At 45.7% G+C, this 20513-nt stretch overlaps 1 protein-coding gene across 3 annotated transcripts in view; it reads right to left on the bottom strand.

The window, feature by feature from the left end:
* MAML3 (mastermind like transcriptional coactivator 3) overlaps window positions 1-20513 on the bottom strand; it is a 572069-nt gene that overhangs the window by 13005 nt on the left and 538551 nt on the right. For 2 of the 3 annotated variants that reach the window (XM_078676684.1, XM_078676687.1), the window contains exons 3-4: window positions 13063-13305; window positions 9006-9090 (exon numbers count right to left, since the gene is read on the bottom strand). In XM_078676684.1, the coding sequence (XP_078532810.1) occupies window positions 9006-9090; window positions 13063-13305 (328 nt within the window). The remainder of the gene's footprint in view (window positions 1-9005; window positions 9091-13062; window positions 13306-20513) is intronic. The other variant, XM_078676686.1, reaches the window with a different exon arrangement.

Below are 20513 nucleotides of genomic sequence, written 5' to 3'. Positions count from 1 at the left end.
TCCCCATGGGACTGCTGTCCCTGTACACTTCCTGGAGCGATGCTCCCTCATTCGTTGAGCCTTTCCCCCATCTGGGGCTCCCCCAGGGCGACGAGTGGTGGAGTTTGGCTGGTAGACTACAATAAAGCTTCAAACTTTTCCCTCTACCATCTCTCCCGGTTGGAACTGCTTCTGACCCACAGGCCCTTCCTTACTTTGGAACAGCACAGCAGACCAGGCTTTGCACCCACTTAACACCACATGTTCTTTGTCACCTACCTCTCTATTGACGCTTACACTTGCACATTACCACCCAACCTGACTAAGCCTATACCTATATGTGTTCCAGTGAGCATGCATTCTCATAATGTGAAGCAAATTGAAGAGGGACTGGGTGAGACGTGTGGTCCACAGCTGGTGAACAACCCGGGGGGCGCTGCTGACCCTCCCATTGCCAACACCACTAAGAAGTGTGACGTAGCCATCTTCATTAGCAAAGCTTTTCGGCACACTGTACTTCACACATGGACAGATCTAGAGGGCAGGTTTATCATTGCGAAACTTTAATCCCCCCCCCCGGAAAGATCTCAAATCATTGCTCGATTCAACTTGTCATCCCTCTGGGACACAAAGCAACCTCAGGGAAAGGTTGGCGGATAAACATGGCCAACTATAGGACACCTGATGGCAGACGCCTACTGCTCTCACGTCCTGGTGTACCACCTGATAACACTCACTCTGGTGATTCATATCAGATCCTCTAGGCGGCGAAAAAGGCAACCGGGCGGGGGCTACTTATAAGGGACACTACCATTAAGCGCAACATAGCTCAGTTCAAGAGGAGGCAATTAGATGAGGGTGTTACCCAGTCCACGATTGCCTATAATGCATCCCTCTCGGTTACATATCACCACCCACTGGAGGCTGAAAAATTCGCCCTTAATCAGCTGTTAACAAAGCACTGCAGATCCTCCACTGACTCACACCCTCAACATCCTCCTTTCCTGTGGCAGAGGGAAGCGGCTGATCTCTTTATTGTACTCGCCCATGCGACGGGATTCGACCCCGCCGATCGCACCGTCCTGGGCGGCCTGGGAGGCGGACCTGGGGATGACTCTGGAGCCGGGACAGCGCAAACGTATTGGGCTCCTGACCCGGAAAGTCTCGTGTAATGCACGGTTCAAGTTGATCCACTTTAATTTTGTGCATCGCACATACATGACCCCGGTCTCCTTGAATCGCATCTCGGTGGATAAGCAGGACAGCTGTCCTAGGTGTGGGGCGGAGAGAGCTGGATTCTTCCATCTGGCTTGGGAGTGTCCGCAGGTCGGTAGCTTTTGGAGCGAGGTGGTTGACCATATTGGCCGTGTCACGAGCCTCCGGATTGCCCTGGATCCGCTTCATTGTCTCTTGGCCCTGGTGCCCAAGCCTAAACGGAGGAATTTGTCTTACAAGTTTCCACAGTTGTTACTGGTGTTAGCAAGGCGGCGGGTGGCCATTACTTGGATGGGGCGGAGGGCCCCCGAGGTCTCCCTGTGGCTTAAAGATGTTAGGGAGTGGTCCCTGGCTGAGGAGATGCATATGCAGCGCACGCGCCGCGATGAAAGGCTCCAGGAGACTTGCTAGCTTGGAGGTTGATGTGTGCAGAGCGGTTGCCGGATGATGACTCGGATGTCACTAGTGCCGAATTGTTCACCCCTGAGGGGTCTGGATCCGAGGGGGAGGAGGTGGGAGGCGAGATGGAGGGACCTGGTCCCGGAGTAATGCCCTGTTGGGCACGCACTAATGTTCCCTATCGTATAATCATGTGATTTGTCTGGATTACCAGAGGATCGCTACTAAATGTGATGTCTGCACCTTATTGGGCCTTGAATGGATGACCTGGCTATTGCACGTACTCTATTACTGATGCCACATATGGGGGGGTTTGTTTGATGTTCTGTGTTGGACTGTGTTTTTATTATAAAATGTATCTATCCAGAGAGATGGGAGTAGGGCTCCATGGAGGACGTAGGAGGGGAAATACGTGAAAACCAGCGGACACTGGAGATGCACGTGTACAGTATGCAAACGACTATGATTATATCTGTGCCATTCACTGACATTACGCCGCCCAGCCTCCGGGATGTGGGCCACGAGGCTGTGTACAATCCTGAATGTTGCATATTGCTAATTTTACCTCTCAATGCTTACGGGAGGTTTTGCCTGTTCATGTCCTCTATGTTTTCCGCAATAAACATTTTTTCAAAAAAAAAAAAAAAGCACTGCAGAAACTCAGGTGGTGACACAATAAGGGTGGAGAGAAGGCTGGATGGCTGCTGGTCTTTTAACTTAGACTATGAGAGGCCCAAATGGCAATACTGGCTATCCATGGTGCGCGGGAGACACATCAAATGTACCTGGAGAGGACTTTGCTTCCTACTACGAAATCCTATAAGCTGCCTCTACCTCACCTAACTGCATGGAGGTGGACGCATTCCTAAGCTCACTCTTCCTACCCACTCTCTCTGACGAAGGTCAGGCACTCCTGGAGAGTGAGGTCGCAGAGGAGGAGATCAGTGTGGCTATATCTAACCACTTACATGCAAATCGCCAGGTGAGAATGGATTCCCAGGTGAATTCTATAAAAATCTGCAACCCCCTAGTTACACAAATGCTGCATGGAGCCTCCAAGGAGGTGGAAACCACCAACTCCCTAGGCATCATCTCTAACTAAGCCATCATCACTCTCCTGCCAAAGGACAGTAAAGATCCCCTGGACTGCAGGAGTTACAGGCCTATATCATTGATCAACGTTAACATCAAGATCCTGGCTAAAATCTTGGCGGCAAGGTTATTCCCTGTCTTATACATCATTGGCAAGTCGAGTTTGTGCCAGGACGCTCACCCTGGAACCACCTTCAAACTCTGGCGCACCTGTTGTGGCCTCCACTCCCTAGGACCGGGAGACCATGGCGATATACCTAGACACAAAGAAGGACGTCAACCATGTGGAATGGCCTTATCTATTCAAAGCCCTTCAGATGTTTGGCCAGGGGCAGCAATTTATCTCCAAAGTGGGATGGTTCTACCAAAACCCAGAGGCCAGGCCCAACTGGGGAGCTTTTCAGTCTTGCAGCATTCCGATTAACTGTGGGACACAGCAGGGATGCCCCTTCTCCCCGCTGTTATTTTGACTGAACTTAGAACCCTTGGCAATGGCATTCAGAACCTCGCCCCATACACGGCGTGAACCTGGGTGGCGCACAGTAAAGCTCTTCTTATACGCAGATGAAATCCTAATGACGGTGACCAGACTCAGGTCCCTAACAGCCCTCACAGACTACTGGATACTTTCTCCACATTTTCAGGTTAGAAGCTAAACTTCGCCAAGAGTGAGGTGGTGCCAATGTCCAGGGTCCCCACCAGAGCCTGTGTTGAAGGCTTCAACTGCCAATGGGTTCCCAAGGTAATGAAGTACCTCGGGATTCGATTGAACAAGGGCTTATCCCACATGGCAGAAGACAACACACTCCCCTTGCTTACTAAAACTCGGACTAATTTTGAAATGTGGTCAGCTCTTCAGCTCTCCCTTTGTGGCAGAGTTCATGCAGTGAAAATGGTAAATGCCCCCAGCTTTAATGATGTGTTTGGAATGCTTCCAATCCTGATACCCAAGACACTGCTATCACAAATCAAGACCACCATCAAATTCTTTATCTGACGTTGGATGCGACCCCGACTGAAGCTGGATAAGCTCTATGCCCATACAGAGTCTGGAAGGTCTCCGCCTGCTCCACATATCCTCATACTGCACAGCGCACTACCTCTCCCAGAGCACCTGTGGATGACCCAGGCCCCAGACCCGCCCATGTTGGATACCATTGAAAAAAACTCCTGAACTGCAACAGGTCCTTCAATGTTCTCTATCTACAAAAGGCAGGCACACTGCAGTGGGCCAACCCGATAAGCAGGGTCATGCTAACCGAGTGGCAGACCTCTCACACTCTGCTGTCAAACAACCAGAGGCTCCACAACTCTGCCCGCATTGGAAGCAATCATGGGTAACGCATTGGCGGCCACACCATCTCCTGGTCCTCCTGAAAGAGAGCGGGGATAGGAAGCGTCGACTAGCTATTTGACAGACTAGGCTTTACGATATTTTCAACACTTCAATCGGAATCCCAAAACTGGTCCTATTCCCAATTACGCAACTGCATCAAGGGACGCCTGAGCACAGCATCCGAGATTCCTTTCTTCCCTGTAACACTGTATTTATTTTGGAAACCTGATGGCTTATATAACTTGCTTATGGACCAACAATTCTCCACACCTATAAGGGAACAGACTAAGCATAAATGGCAACTCTTACTACCCAGAAACTACATTGATGATGACTGAAAGACTCCTCTCCACACACACAACACCGTCCTGCGAGAAGCCAAACTGAAATTCCACTATTTCAAAGTGTTACACAGCAGGCATTGGATGCCCCAAAAGCTGCACAAAGCTGGCCTTTTATGGCATGCCTCATGCTGTTGATGCAGAGTTGGGGACTGTTATCTACCACATACCCTGAGGTACTGTCCAGCACTCCAGGGGTTTTGGACCACAGTTTTGCCGACACTTTCTAATCAGGGACTGCCCATATACCCTTCAATATGCTTGGCTCTCCTCCTTGACATGGCGAACTGTGTGACCTCATCAAACACGCACAAGGCTGGCTGATGACAGCCCTTGGGTCAGCCAAAGTGTGCATCCTTTGACACTACAGGCAACCCTCTCCCCCAACTCCTTCAGACTGATATGCAGAACTGGCACGGGTTGCAGACTGTGAACAAACTCAATGATCAAATGGGAGTGCGCGAGGCAGTCTGGGAATCCTTTCTACACATCCCATCCTTACCCAAAGATTAAATCACTTCAATGTTGGTGGGGGAATGCAGGCACAGAGATCACATCTTACCTCCCTCCTGGGTCACTGGTCCCGTATGTTTGAATGATGCGTTCCTAACCCGCCCCTTCTGGGATACCACAAAAACAGAAAAACCCTTCCCCACCCAACACACCTGTGCTTAGGCATGGCTAGCCCCGTAGTAGACTTTGGAAGGGATAACTGTAGTTGCATCAGCCCCGGCATGTTTACCCCTTTCTACTGAAATGGCCACCTAGGCCACACTAGTTAATGGTAGTAGTAGGTACGCAACACTGTTACCCATTTGTTAATTGCAACTGCTTTACTATACGCAGTTGATTACTTAGGTCAGTACTTGGCCTACATGACTATGGTATAGTATACTATATTTGCCTGTATCTTTGAGACGGATTGTGTATGTGCCATGATAATGAAATCGCATGTGAAAATAAAAATGACAAAGAAATATTTCAACAACAAAAAAACAAACGAATGACTAAAAGACGACTGTTTTTGTCACGAACGTGGTATTATTGGTAGTTAAGCCAGAAAACCAGACCCAATTGCAGCCAAGGAGGTGACTATGACAAGCAAAATATAATTTTGTTTTGGTACTTAGGGAATGAACAAATTAAAAGAAAACAGACTATTACAAAAGCAAGATAGGCTAATAAATGACATTTCAAACAAGGTCATGTGCCAGGAAGAGTGCCTACCTGAAGAGGCACAGAGAAGATGCTTCTAGGTGCACTGTTGGACTCATCACCTCCAAGACATGGCCTTTTAAGGAATTATGTGAGTAACAGCATGAAGAATATGCTGTCATTGGGGAAGGGAAGGAAGGAAAGGAACAAGGTTCACCCAAGGTGCTGTCATACAGCCACTATTGTGTGTGACCGAGACTGCATGGTTTGTGACTGGAAGAGGCAACAAAGGGTTAAGCCCGAAGAAAACTATAGTTGCAAAAGGACCACTGCGGCCTTGCTGAATTGTTGGCAAGTCATTTCTTTGCGTGATTCACAAGGCTACTTAATTTCATTTTTTTCTTTTACAGCATATAAGAAGCTTCCCTTCTGACAACAATGCTGGCAGAACGCAGGCAGAAATGAGTCAACTGTTTTCAAGAGGAGCTCTGAAATTCAACACATCAACGGGGCTTAAGAGAGGGGAGCCTGAATCAGTAGCACTTTTCACATATTTCCAAAAGCAATTAGTCACAAAAGCCTAACTCGTCGAGCACGACAACAAAACAGACAAGGCCCCGGAAGTGAGGCTTTAGCATACTCTCAAACACCGAACAACATGGGAAATTGACTTTTTAACAATAATGACACTTGGCAACATAGACACCAGAGCTCCACCTTCGCCTTGTCCATTACCGAATGGTAATCTGTGTTCTTTGACTCTTCCCAAATCAACAGTGGGGAAATCCTGCAGGTGCACCTTTGAAATGCATGCAACATGTTTCAACCAGGGGAGCATCCACTGCATGGATGTTATGTGAGACGTGTTTAAAGTTGGGGAGCAACAAAGCGCCATACACCTGGCAGCGTTGGCAGGCAACTCAAGATCATGTCAAATAAGTGGTGGACAATGGGCTAGAGGTCTTCGGTGTTGGATCCTGGAGGAGAATTGGTAGGCCCCTTGCTGCTGACAAGAGTAGAGGTTCACAGAAGAGACAGGCCTACCGCTAATTTCTGAACTGCATGCGGTAGAGGCGAAGCTCACATGCAGAGGGATGCTGCCCCATGCCTTCAGTTTTTCTTTCCCGCTCCCTGTGGCGTGTTGTTGTTCTCTGGAAATGGCCAGTGTTTCTAGCAGGTAGGGTCGTGCTCTGGTCACCACTGCCTTGTAGATGATGCAAAAGGCCGTGAAATTAATGCCGGCTGAGGGCAACCAGTGCTGATCCACAGGCTAATTTATCTGAAGAGGTAAGCTCCATGTGCCTGCTTGTGGTTTATTCAAATAGACAGTTTTGATTTTGGGAACTATGTCACTTTTGCTGCTTGTTCAACAACTTTCCTGCTATCTATAAATACTTATACCACCCACATATGAAAAGTAAGCACCTTAGACAAGACCAAGGGAGGTTATGTTACTCTCTCGATCAAATCCTGGATTCATAAAACATGACACTCTCAGGAGCCTGTGCTTTTTGCTGTACTAGTAAATGAACCAACTTCATAAATGTACAAGACCACAACCGTTTCTGTACGGCATGCCCAGTACTGGAGCTTGGCATCCATCTTGATATTCTGATCCCTTAACCCTGGCTTTACAGAGCTAGCAACGGTTCCACATGTATTTCTGTTGAGCATGGAAGATGGCCATCCTTTTGGTATGATTCATGATCATTTTCCTAACATTATTTAAGGTGTATCCCATTGCGACATTTTAGTACGCGCACTACCTGTATGAGGAATAATGTGTGCACAAACCTACTAGCTCAATAAAACAGGAATTCGGCTGGACAGAGGTGGGTTTCAGCAGTATCTAAATGTCCTGAAGGGCTTTGCCAATGGTTTGAATGATTGCGAACAGGAACAATGTGTGAAACTGTGTTCTTAAAATAACTGAGGTTTGGAAAAATCCTTCTTTCTTAAGATTCCACAGCAGACGCCAAGAGGGGTGTATAGCGGGTGTCAGACTGGCAGTGATAGAACGGATGGCCTGGTGTTTGCAGGGCAGACAAACAAGTACAGTGTCTAAGTCTGGCTACACAACATTTCACAGGGGAAAGTAACCAGAATGTGTGATCCTTTTTTCAAAGGGGCAAAGTTTCGAGCACACTGAGATGTAACATTACTGGAATCACTGATAGAGAATCTGCAGAACAATTTGCTACTTCACATTCCTAGCAAGGAGACTATTTGGGATGAGACAGAATAATGCAGGTCCTAGAACTGTACACTTAAGTTGATGATGAGGCTGTACAAACTGCGTCCAAGACGCGTCTTTATTCATATAATCGCTTGAAAAGTGGTCACCGCGAAAGTGATAACATTCGTTTCTCTGCAGTACGAGGATTTTCGCGGAACAGGCATGGGAAAGAATAGCAGGAGGAGCACATAGGAATTCTTTATGCGATGCCTAACTCTATGAAGAGGGGAATGTGGTGGACTTCTTACTGTGGAGGAAGAATAAAGGTGCCAATTTGCAAGGGTTGAGAGGCAGATAAAGCGCCCTGGTTTAAGTCAGTGTAGCCACAAACATTGGTGAACTCTGAATTCACTGGTTTGTTCTATGTCAGATGTGTGTGCAGAATCCAAATGAGACCATGAAAGAGAAACAAGCCACATGGAGCAGTCCTGCGTTAAACATCTGAAGGGTTTCAAAACCAGCGACTGGCAGGCGGAGTCAATGTCTCCTCTTTGCTAACACTCCTGATGTGCAAACTACACCTCAGTAAACCTTTAATGGTTTGCAACTTATCTAAGAAGGATCTGAAGTGCTTGCTAAAGTTACGGTCTTCACTGTCAACCTGCACGTCGGCTCACTTTAGGTGCTCAGAGCAAGAGCCTATGCACACAGCAAGAGCAAACACTACCACAAAGGCAAGCACTGTGCCAGTCTATATTGTTGAAATGGACTGAACTTGCAGCTCCTCTGACTTTATCAAGTCCTACAAATAGCCATGTGAGTTGATTGCAACATAAAGCAATCTACGAAGACCAAAAGATGTCTGGTTTGTCCAACATTAGAATCCGGATCTCGTTTTGTCGATGCCCTGAGACCCTGAGAGGGTGTTTTTAAGATCAGTTGCTGAATTCATTCGGCGATCTCCTTTGAGAAAAAACAACATTTCATCTCGGTTTCAAAGGTTGATAAATATGAACGGATAAGTTGACAGGACAAACGACTCTGAAAATGTTCTTGGGTAAATGGGTGTACTTCATAAACCAGACTTACACAATTTCCCCAACAAATCCCTGATTCGATTCCAAGGTGAATTAGTATCACTTTTAAAATGTTTTAGCAGGATTATGTATCATGCTCACCAGCTAGCAGTAAAAGAACAACAGAGGAGTGGATGTGGCATCACCAAGTTACTCATTGCTGGCAAACAGTTTACAATGTGCAGAGGACAGTCTATGGTATTAACACAACCATCTTAAAAGCACTTTGCTCGTACCTTGGAACTGGTTGACCTGCTGCACTGTGTACTGAGTCCTCGGCTGCTGAAGATGCTGTCTGGCTATGTGCGGCTGCTGCAACTGCTGGAAGAGAAGAGAAAGAAGGAGACATGTTATTAGAAAACGAGAAACACAAGTGATGGGATTCACAGACCCAGTAGTGGGACAGAGCACACCACAATATTTACTACAGAGAAAACTTGCACTACTGAACTCAAGCTGCATTCTTCCTCCTGCATCACAGTCAGATACAGATGGGTCCACTTTGTGAAACTCGAACTTGTTTGGAAAGAGAAACAGCATAGGCTCCTAGTTTCTGTTGAGTAGAGCAAACAAAGGTAGTCCTTTAAGGCTGAGATCCCTTGTCGCCGGCAATCGTGAAACATACAACGGCTAACAGAGATGGTCCCTGTCTGATCAGCATCTACTCAACATAAGCCTTGCTGATATCGATGGCTGCTCACTTTACACTGCCATTCCACACTCAAGCTGGTCTCCGCCTGTAGGAAGCAGCAACATGAAAATGGTGTAGCGTTGCTGCAAAGGGAACATAGAATGTTGCGCAGCTGCAAAAGTAGTAGCGAATGGCACCAAGCAAGTGTCCTAGCCAGCAAGATGCAAAATCTACTTTGAAAAATAAGTAGGCAGCCTGTAGAGAAAAGAAGAAGTGAGCTTCTTGTGGTACCTTCTGTATAATGGGAAGGCAAACAAGAGGTTTAGTTCCTTATAATATCGGGTAGAGTACTGTCCGAGGTGCCCTACAAATAACCCCACGCCACACAATAGCCTCAAACACACCAGCAAAACATGACAGCACCAATATTTGCTGCAGTTTTAACAAATTGCAACAAACAAATAGCTAGTACTACATTATGAGAAGCACAAAATTTAAGAACGTGACAAATTAACCACTAGAACCAAAGAGGGACTTAGCGCAGTTCCCAAACATACAATTTACATTTCTGTCCCAGAAGAGCTAGTTTTGAAGAACAATATTTGAGGGGTCATTTGAATACTGCAAAAAAAGCTGCAAACCTGATGTTGCCTCTTGCAAATCCTCCAATCGGATCTGCTTGCAGCGAATTTGGATTCAAATGCAATCAGTGTGATTTAACCATCCCAAATATTTTAAATAGGTATTTAGCTTTAGGTGTGATTGGTTGCACTTGATACCCACCACAGCTAAACATGCTGCACCACTGCCATTTTCAATTTTATTTCAAAACCAAGTTCAATTATGTATCATCTGAATAAATTGAAGGGTGGTGTCATTGAGAAGCAGTCAAAGGGCATGGTACTTCTAGGGAAGTGACATCCCTGATTAATTTGGGAGGTCAGGGTAATTACACCCAGATGAAGCAACCAGAATTTACTGACGTGAATTTTGGGAGAAACGTGTTCACCCGTGTTCAGAACCAGCAGTCATTTAGCGCACACTCGCCACCAATTGCTAATGGGAGTTATTTAGGCATATCTCAAAGGCAATCGGGTGCTTGTTTAAGGGACCGACAGCACTAGGCTGAGTCAGAGTGCAGCAGCAACTGCATAAGAGGATGCTTGATCAGATCAGCTACAGATTTTATATTTCTGACGTCAGTAGGTGGACGTTATTGTATGAGCTCCAGGTTTCTAAGCCTCACACATTCAGCCTAATACGATGAAATCATTTACTTTTATGACTTTCAGGAGGGCATTGTTGTACAGAGATTTATACTTGGTTTTTGACTTCCAACGTTTTTAAAAGCACAGATTTTTATACTAATTGAGACCTATGGTAACTTCGAGAGTGTGGAACAGAATTATTATTTGTCAGCATTTAATTACTGCAATTTACAGATAATCCATCACCTTGAAAATGTAGAACATGAAGATTCTCAGTTTGAAAAATTAAGAGCTACTGGCTACAATGATCTCGTTGGGAGGGCTCCCTGCATGGCCAAACCGTGCAAAATAGATTCAATATGGCCGCTCACTCACCTGCACTGATTTAAGATGGCATTTTCCTCTTTTTTCAGGGCATTTCGGTTTAAATTCGCAATGCCAAAGGCCTCATAGAGTAAAACAAAGAGTTATCCTCGCAGAGCCAACAGTAAAGCTTTAGAGAGATCATATAATCCAAATCTGCTTTTGCCGATGACACGTGGGCAGCAACACCAGATCATAGACGTAATTTGGGCCTTAGAAGGTATCATACCAGGATTAGCCTTCACTGATTGGTCCAGCAGGGCATAGTCTGATCTGTGTTACATATTTGTGATGCCCATCCACTTAGGATTGTATCTATAAAATGTCTCTGCACTGTTATGCCAATTGGGCACTCAGTAAGCTTTGCTGAGGTCTCCGTGCTGCACGTTTATTTTGCATTCTGATTGGGTTCCCAATAAATCTTGCAAACTTGTGTGCTGAGAGAGAATTGTTTGTGTCTTTTTATTATCCTTTATCATTTCAGCTTCAACATGTTTTTGGTGGAAATCAAGGAGAGAAGACCTGTTACTATATTACACACACAATATCAAATATGTTCCCTTACCTGTAATTTAATTGGCCCATAGATGGCTGAGGAACCTAGGCAGGGCCAGTGTAAAACCAACCTTAAAAAGGATTCTTTTTTTTGCTTGTGCATGGTTAGTGTGTCTTTGCTGCACTATGGAGGGTGTGAAAAATAAAGAAGGATGGCAATGCTGTGTTGCCTGTGGGGGGGAGAAATGTGGGCAGTCAGTGGGTTATACACAGGTGAGGAAAAGACCAAGAAAAGGCAGAGTCTTGTTAAACGCCGGTTCTGTGGGAGAAACCTATTTTAGTTCTACAAAAAGGCTACATTTGGATAGGTAAATCAGAGGATAGATGGAAGAGCAACCGGTCTACAAGGATGAAAAACGCGCTAACAGGTGAAAAATATGTATTCCTTTTTATGCAGTTATTGTTTTTTTTGTTGTAAACAAAAGACCGACCATGTTCCTCAGTAATGTGAAGCAGCAGTAATGCCTACCTAATAATTACTTTGGTTAATAGATCCCATCATAACACTGATGCACACTTGTTTACCAAATGCCCATAGAAATTTGAGGGAATTACACACTCTAGACCTGTGAATACCTCACATCAACTCAGACTCTATTATTTCTAATGAGAATAAACACTGCCTTTCCCTATGAAAAAGATGTGTACGTCACCACATGACTCTTCCGAAAGGGGTGGCATATGAATAGTAGTAGCTCCAACAAAAAGTTTTCACAGAAAGGATAGCAAATGCATGGAGGAGTTGAAGTGGTAAAGGAAACTGTAATTTTAAAACCAATCTTGGGACAAACAAGGAGAAACAATAGTAAGAAAGCATAGGTAATGCTTGAGAATATGTCTGTAAGATTGTTCAATCAAGTGCAGACAAGCAAGTAGGTTGAAGTCCTGGCCAGGAAGCTCAATCAAACCTCTAGAGAGAAGGGGCATGCAGGAGAAGCAGGGAGAAGATGGGAAGTCATGAGAGATTGGGCTGAGAGAAGCCAAAGAGTAAGAGCAAACAAAAGGATGCAGATGAAAAGATAGCAAGAGCACTGGAAGCAAAAGACGGCTGAGAGAGTGAGGTAACACCAGAGACAACAGTGAGCGCTAGAGGCAGAGAGTCTTTGTGTTTGAGTGAGAACTAGGCAAAGGAAACAGGAAAGAAAAAGAACAGAGAAAGGACTGCCAAGGGAATCCTGGCAGGGGAAGGCAAAAAGGAGTAAAAGTGACTGAAGGAGAGTTTCAGTGGAATTACGGTCACTGGGAGAGTGAGTGAGAAACAGAACCAGAGAAGGATCAATGGAGAGGCGAAGAAAAGTAGACTCACGTCAGAGAAGTAAGATAGCCGAGAAAACAGACTGCCACACAAGCGAGTCACCTAGAGGGAGAATGAGTGAGTGAGTGAGTGAGTGAGTGAGTGAGTGTGAGTGAGTGAGTGCATTTACTTGGCACCATTAATACAACAGCTTGCTTTGGTGACACTGAAGTACAACTGCAGTAAAACCTAGACCAAAAGCGGTGTCAGCTGAAAAAAACACCTTTTAAGTGAAGCATTACCTGCTCTGCCAGGATTTGCTGCTGCTGTTGCCTTTGCTCCCGGAGGAACTGCTGCTTCTGCTGCTCCATGGCTTGGAGCTGAGCCCGCTGCTCGATCAGCATTTGCTTCATGATGGCGGCTTGCGGCTGGTTTGCCAGGAATCCAGGGGTGCCAGGGCTCGCCCCTGAAATCACATTTCCAGACCCCGGCCCCGATTGTTGCATGGGCCCTGTGGGGCGAGGCATGCCCACGGCGTTTTGCTCCTAAGTAAAGAAAGGAACATGCCTCATTAGTTACACACACCAGAATGAATAACGAGACATTCAATGAATACAGGTGAAATAAAGATACATCCATTTGAAAGACCAAGAATATCTGGAGAAAAAAAAACTCCAAGCTCGATTCTGGACTTGTTAACAGGGGCTCTGGTGGATCCACATTAATGTCAGCCGGATTCCAGGATGGGGCTTTATTTTTACATTTTAATGTGCACTTAGTTCCAAAGGACTCATTTGACAAAAACACAGCCCTCCTGAGACTCAGGGTTCTTTGGTAACCCAACCTTTTAGTAGTCCAAGAGAAAATGAAAAGAGTAAGCCACTATCATCGGATGAATGTGCTCACCCTTTGGTACGGTTGGATTTTGAGAAAGGACCAGGGCTGGTTTATAAGGAGATCCTACTGCGGAGCCTGCTGAATCGGACCTTGGTACAAGAATTTTGAACACTTCACATTCATCTGTAGCTTTCCTCAAATGTCAAAAGTACTAGCACACTGAGCAGTGGCGTTGGAAAAAATTAACTCAGGGAACCCATAATTGGGGGATCAAAGTGTGGCAGAGTAAAGGAGGTGGAGTCCTGAGGGGCCTAACTTGAAAAGCAGAGTGTGAATGAAAGTCAACTTATACATTTTTTTTAATCTGCTACAAAGAATCTGGCAAGGACAAATGTGATAGAAAATATGTTCTAGTTTACTTAACTAGTCACAAAGTGGCTGCATTTTAAAATACCTTACAGTAGTGCTTCCCAAACTTTTCATAACCATGACCCCGTTTGAAGAAAGACAAACTTTCCCGCCCCACCTAGCTTTAATGGGCATGAGGCGGAGGCGATTTCCTAATGTAATAACTGCAATTGTTTTATAAACGTCACAACCTTGACCACGTCCTTTAGTATCGAACTGTGGCGAAGATATTGATCTGCTCCTAAGAGTGCAGATGGTGAATTGCACTGCAGCCTGGAGCTGGAACACTTTTTAGAGTGCGGTGCTGGCCTACGGCATCTGTTCACTCAAATCACAATGCTTCTGAAAAATCTTGATGTTGATGATAGTGATTTTAGCAAATTTGAAAAAGCCCTTCTGCCGCAGAGCATGGAGAAAGGCCTCATATTAATTTTTGTATTAAAACGAGGCCCAGGAGCAAACTTTGGGCTCTATACTTACAATATAATATAAATATATATATTTACACACATACTTTGCATTCTTATATAGCGCAAGCAGCTACCAAGAGCTTTGGAGTGCTTTATACAAGCACCAGATTACATTACAGAAGGTAGGATTCATTTTAAGCATAGAAAATTAAGTGATCTGCCCAGATTCAAAGGATGTTGAGCCAACACCAGGACTCTAACCTGGTTCCCCAGATCCAAAGTTGGCAGCTCTGGAGATTAGGACACATCCATATTTCTCAATCTATGTATATAAGTCATACACACATGGTATGGTTGTGTATGGTCAAGTAAAGTGAGCACATTCTCTGTTAAAATGGCTTTGAGATGTAAAAAAAACACTACAACAATTACTGGAAGGTTCACCCAGAGCTTTGCTTAGGAATACTTAGGGACCTAGTTCAGCACTTTTGCACTGATGTACACACTGGGCTAATAATTTCAAATCTTACTTAAATATAGACCATTGACTTTCATGACCCACCAAAATTGTCCTTTCAACCCATAACACTTTGTGTATTTCGTAATGTTATCAATTGTTAACCTCATCGCTGCTTCTGACGGCCAATGGCCGTCGCGTGCACTACCTTTGTAGTGCTGCGCACGTCTGTTGGCCGTCGCGGCCCCGCCCGCTCAATAGAACGTTCCGCACTGGCGCGGAACATTCTAAGAAGTTAAGGGGTTAAATGTTGAACATTGCAGATGCCAAGGTTTATTGTAGTTCTATCAATAAAACAGCATATATACACATATAACACTCAAATCCACTTCCAGCTAGTATACAGGCCGGTGAAGAAGGCCAACTGTACTGTGTGCCTGGACCATGTGCTTGACTAGAGGAAAGTGAGTTCCAATGTATCTGTGTAGTCAGGACTCAGATCCTAATGCTCAGAAGAGCAGAAACACTAACATTGAATTCCCTTCTAACCCAGGAGCAAGTTCACCCACTTCATCAAAACAGAGAAATGTACGAGTCACCCACTGAAGGTCAAGGGCATCAACTGGTAGCTTTCCCCACTGCAGAATATAGTTCAAATACGTCAAACCCAAGTGGAAGCGAAAAGATCTGGTATTTAGACTATTGCAACATCCTCCACACTATGCTACTGAAGAAACTTCGTGGCAAGATCAAGTTGGAAGGGCATCAAAAACAGAAGTGCAAGTGGACGCACGTAAATCAAGCAACAAAAGGGCTTCACTTGCTCTCAGTTTAAGGCACGAATAAAGTTCAAGGCTTGATGCACCATACATAAGCCCTACTGGAACAAGTGATAAGGATAGCTTCAAAAACTGACACCACACACAAGGCCAAATGCACATTCTTTTAAGTTTGAAAAAAGAAATGTATTAAAATAATTATGAAATTGGAATACAAAGAAACAATAAATAAACTCATTAAGCATATCATCACAAATATGCAATACATAACACCATCAGGAAGAAATGTATCAATTCTATGTCAACATAATAACAATGTATAATACAATCTAAATGGTATAAAATACATAAATTAAAAGTTATTGCTAGAGAAACAAAATTCATGGAAGTTTAGGTACTTCTTCGTTTCTAGGATTATGTAACTTATCAACGAGCGAATGAACTACAGAGGCAGGTCCCTGGGAGCCTGGGGCCTCAGCCTGCGGAATGCACTGAAACAACCTTGTGAACAGAACAAAAATACACGTGGTCCAGGAAAAGCTTGAATACTGCATTGCTCTCCCTCTGCCCAACTGAAATTTCATGCAAAAGGGTAGTTACAATGGAAGTATTTCATTCAATTGGACTCAATCTTCCTTCTCTTCACACTATACAGACTTTCTCAAAACTACTGAGCTCTAACTGAAAAGAAACCGAACACTGATGTAGTGAGTATTGTAATTTGGTAAGTAAATTGCCCAATTGCCTGTAGTGACATATTGGTACTGGTGGAGAACTGTTAAAAGATAGTGCATATAATAATGGCAGCAAAGAGCTAACGCCTGAGACGGCCGACCAAATACACATGGGCACTTGGAGTGTGCACACAGCACTCCTCCTCCCCCTCCCATGCCCCGGCGCTGCCCCCTCTCTGCAGAAGCTGGCTGAGCCAGCTGCTGAAAAATAAAACTATAATGAAATATAATTTTCTTTTTTAGCAGCTGGTTCTGAGCTAGTTGGGCGACGCTCCTCCGCACTCACGGAGGAGTCGCCCCTGCACAACATAGGCAAAGATCTCTACTTCTGGATTAAGGAGAGTTGACATTAAGGGGCACATGAGTATGTCCGCCGCCATACCAGAGGTAAATGGGACCGCCCGCAATGCTAGCGGCGGTCCCGCACATCCCATTAGGATGCGCCCGCCACACTTGCGGGCGAATCCTGCATTTTTAACATTGCGGCGGGTGGTGCTAAAAGCACTGCCCGCCGCAATGCTAAAAATGCATGTTGTGCTTTTCAATGCACAACGTGACAGGCACCGCGCGGTGCCTGCCACGTTGTTCATTGATAGACAGGGGGGTACCATAGGTACCCCCCATGTGCACCCCCCAGAGTCCATGGGGGCCCGCAACAGGCCCCCCAAGCAGACTCAGCATGACTTTCCGTGGCAGCAATGCCACCATGGAAAGGCATGTGAAAGGCCACATTGTAATATGGCTGGCGGTGTCTTTCAGACATATTAAACCCTTTTCTGCCCGGTCGACTTCTCGACCGGGCGGAAAAGCGGTGGACGGTCTTTCCGTCCCCCGCGGACCCCCCTCCATGGTAATATGGCGGGGGGGTCTTTAATGGGAGGATGGCGGGCGGATCGCCCCCGCCGGGCAGGCGGTGGCTACCGCTGTGCCGGCCGTGGCTCCCGCCGGTCCGGCGGGGGCGTTCCGCCCTCCATCCTAATGGGGCCCTAAGTGTTTCAATTTCAGAAGCCTGAAATTCTCGTTCGGGTTAATTTCCAGATATAGATTTTCCATTCAAATGGCAAGAGGAATGGCCAATCCACCTCTGGCCCAGATATTGTCCGAGCTCTTCCCCCAGGATACTTGATCCAACATAGGGATAGAGGACCTAAGGTTGGAGGAGGGATTGCCATTCTCTTTAGGGAACACCTAATCTGTCGTATGACTGATGGTTCTAACCCAGACTGTGAGAGCATACAGTTCTCTATTACACTATCCTCAGAACTGTCACTCTCTGGTCTTTTAATTTACCGTCCACCTGGCCCGATAGGACAATTTGTGGAAGGACTAATTGAAACCACTTTGGAGTTAGCTAGTACGGTTTCTAACTTCATAGTGTTAGGAGACTTGAATCTCCATTTTAATAATCCTTTAGATATTACTGCAACAGAATTGACTAAAGATCGAGCCGCCTGTGAACTGAACTTAATAGTTTCACATCCCACTCACTCCAAAGGGAACCTTTTAGACCCCATATTCTCAAATGTAGTAGAATTGACCTCAGCTGAACCATACTCGATTCCCTGGTCAGACCATATGGTAATCCCATTCACATGGAAGACAAGCAGACCCAGCTCTACCAAACCTTCTCATAAAGTTTTAGGTAGGCGCTGGACGAAACTAGAACTGAATGATTGGCTAGAAATATTGAAGCAGAGCGAGCCTTTGGCCAACCAGGACATCGATAGGGCAAATAAAGACTTCAATCAATGGATTGAACAATTGCTGGATAGTGTGCTACCAAAAAAATGTATTACAAATAAGAAAGGCCCCACTAAACAACCCTGGTTTAATTCAGACCTAAGGTCCCTCAAACAGGAATGTAAACGGGAGGAGAGGCAATGGCGAAAACATTTTGATGAGGAGAAGAAAAATAAATATAGATCTACCATAAAGAAATATAAATCTTCCCTTAACATAGCCAAATCTACCTTTTATGCAGAAAAAATTGAGGATTCTGCAAATGCCCCTAGAGAGATGTTCAAGATAGTTAAATCTCTGTTAAAAGACCCGGACCCGCCATCATCAGCACTGTCCTTTGAGGAATCTGATGTTCGTTGCAATAAACTAGCAAATTTCTTTGCCACTAAAATTCAAAATATCCTTCTTTCCCTTCCCCCCTACCCATGGCTGAACTAACCTCCTCTCTGGTAGGTGATACTGATCTTACGCCGCCCCACCTCTCATTTTTCTCCCCCCTCAGTGCAGAACTTTTACCCCCTCTCATTAACACCATAAAGAGCGGTTCCCCGCTCGATCCTGCCCCTATGACCATTTTAAACCTGGCTCTGCCTCATATCAGCAAGCATATTATTAAATTAGTTAACACCTCGCTGGAGTCAGGCATGGTACCGCAAGATTGGAAGTTGGCCATGGGCAGGGCCTTGTTGAAAAAACCAAACCTCGACCCTGACGATTTTTCCAACTACCGGCCCATTTCCCTTCTCCCTGGCATCAGTAAGCTTACCGAAAAATGGGTGAATAAACAGCTGGCTTTTTTCTTGGAGACCCATGATCTGCTACACCCATCTCAAACGGGATTCCGGAGGGGACAGGGAACTGAGACAGCACTGTTGAGGGTGGTTGAGGATTCCAGGAGGATTTTGGACGCGGGTGGCAGTGCGGCCATCATCCTCCTGGACCTCAGCGCCGCCTTCGACACGGTTAACCACCATGTCCTTCTATCTCGCCTTGAAAGGATTGGGGTCACGGGCAAGGCCCTTATGTGGCTAGAGTCTTTTCTTAGCGACAGAGTTTTTAAGGTTTTCTCAGAGAACAGCTGCTCCCTTCCAGTGCCATTACAGTGTGGGGTGCCACAGGGCTCCTCCCTTAGCCCCACACTGTTTAATGTGTACATGGCGCCCCTGGCAGAGGTAGTGGCCCCCTTCGGAATCCAGTTAGTAAGCTACGCTGATGACACCCAGTTAGTTGTCTCCTTAAACCAGGTGGAGTCCCTTCCAACCAATCTTTGCAGCTGCCTGGAGGCGGTTGCGAAATGGATGGACTCGTCCCATCTGAAGTTGAATGGGGGGAAAACTGAGCTGATGTTACTTGGGGAAAAAAGCTACATTTAATAATTCCACACTGTGGCCTTCCTGTATGGGGCCTGGGCCCATTCCAAAAACCGAGATAAAAAGCCTCGGTTTCTGGCTGGATACGGAGTTGTCTTTTAAAATCCAGGCAAGAAAGACGGTGGCTACCTGCTTTGGCTTGCTGAAGACAATTCGTAAAATCCTCCCTCAGCTACCCGAAGCAGCCAAAAAAAACATAGTCCAGTCCCTTATTCTATCTAGGCTGGACTATGGTAATGCGCTCTACCTAGGAGCCCCCGCTTCGGTTACCCGGCAACTTCAGGTTGCCCAGAACTCCGCAGCGAGGCTACTTACGGGTACTAGCCACCGCACATCAGCCGCACCTTCGCTGAGTACCTTACATTGGCTTCCAATAAGGGAGCGGGTTCATTTCAAAACCCTTTGTCTGGTCCACAAAACTCTATATGGGAAGGGCCACCCCATCCTAAATGACATGATCAGGCCATATAAACCACCCAGGAACCTCCGCTCAAACCAGCAAAACCTTTTAACAATTCCTAGGATCAATAAGGCCCGCACAGGGGGCCGCCTCTTTTCGCAAAATGCGGCTAAGTTATGGAAAGCTCTTCCCCCACCTCTCCGTCAAGAGCCTAACTTACTCGCATTTCGCAAAAAGCTAAAAACTGTACTGTTCCCCAAGATCTAGACGAGTTGGCCCTCTGCACTTTCTGCAATCTATTTCCTTCTGGTTAGTCCTAAGCGCTGGGATGCTTCCGAGTAGCCATGCACTATAGAAGAACCTTTACAATTACAATTACACCTCCACAGTTGTAAACAGTACCAAGCCCACCCACAGAGTTATAAGGATCCTACCTTTCCTTCAATTAAAACACTGCATTGAACTTTCCTGGCCCTTGATAGTCTCCACGGTAGACTACTGTAACTCAATTTAAGCACACCACCTAAATAAAAATACAGCCAGAATATGCATGCATCTCAGAAAATTTACATACATCACCGCAGCACAGAGAGTACTCCACTGGTTACCAACTGCGCA

This window comes from Lissotriton helveticus, chromosome 2_1 (genome assembly GCF_964261635.1).
Source record: "Lissotriton helveticus chromosome 2_1, aLisHel1.1, whole genome shotgun sequence".
Classification (NCBI taxonomy): Eukaryota; Metazoa; Chordata; class Amphibia; order Caudata; family Salamandridae; genus Lissotriton; species Lissotriton helveticus.
The sequence above is the reverse complement of the archived record's forward strand: the minus strand, read 5'-3'. Positions and strand labels throughout refer to the sequence as shown.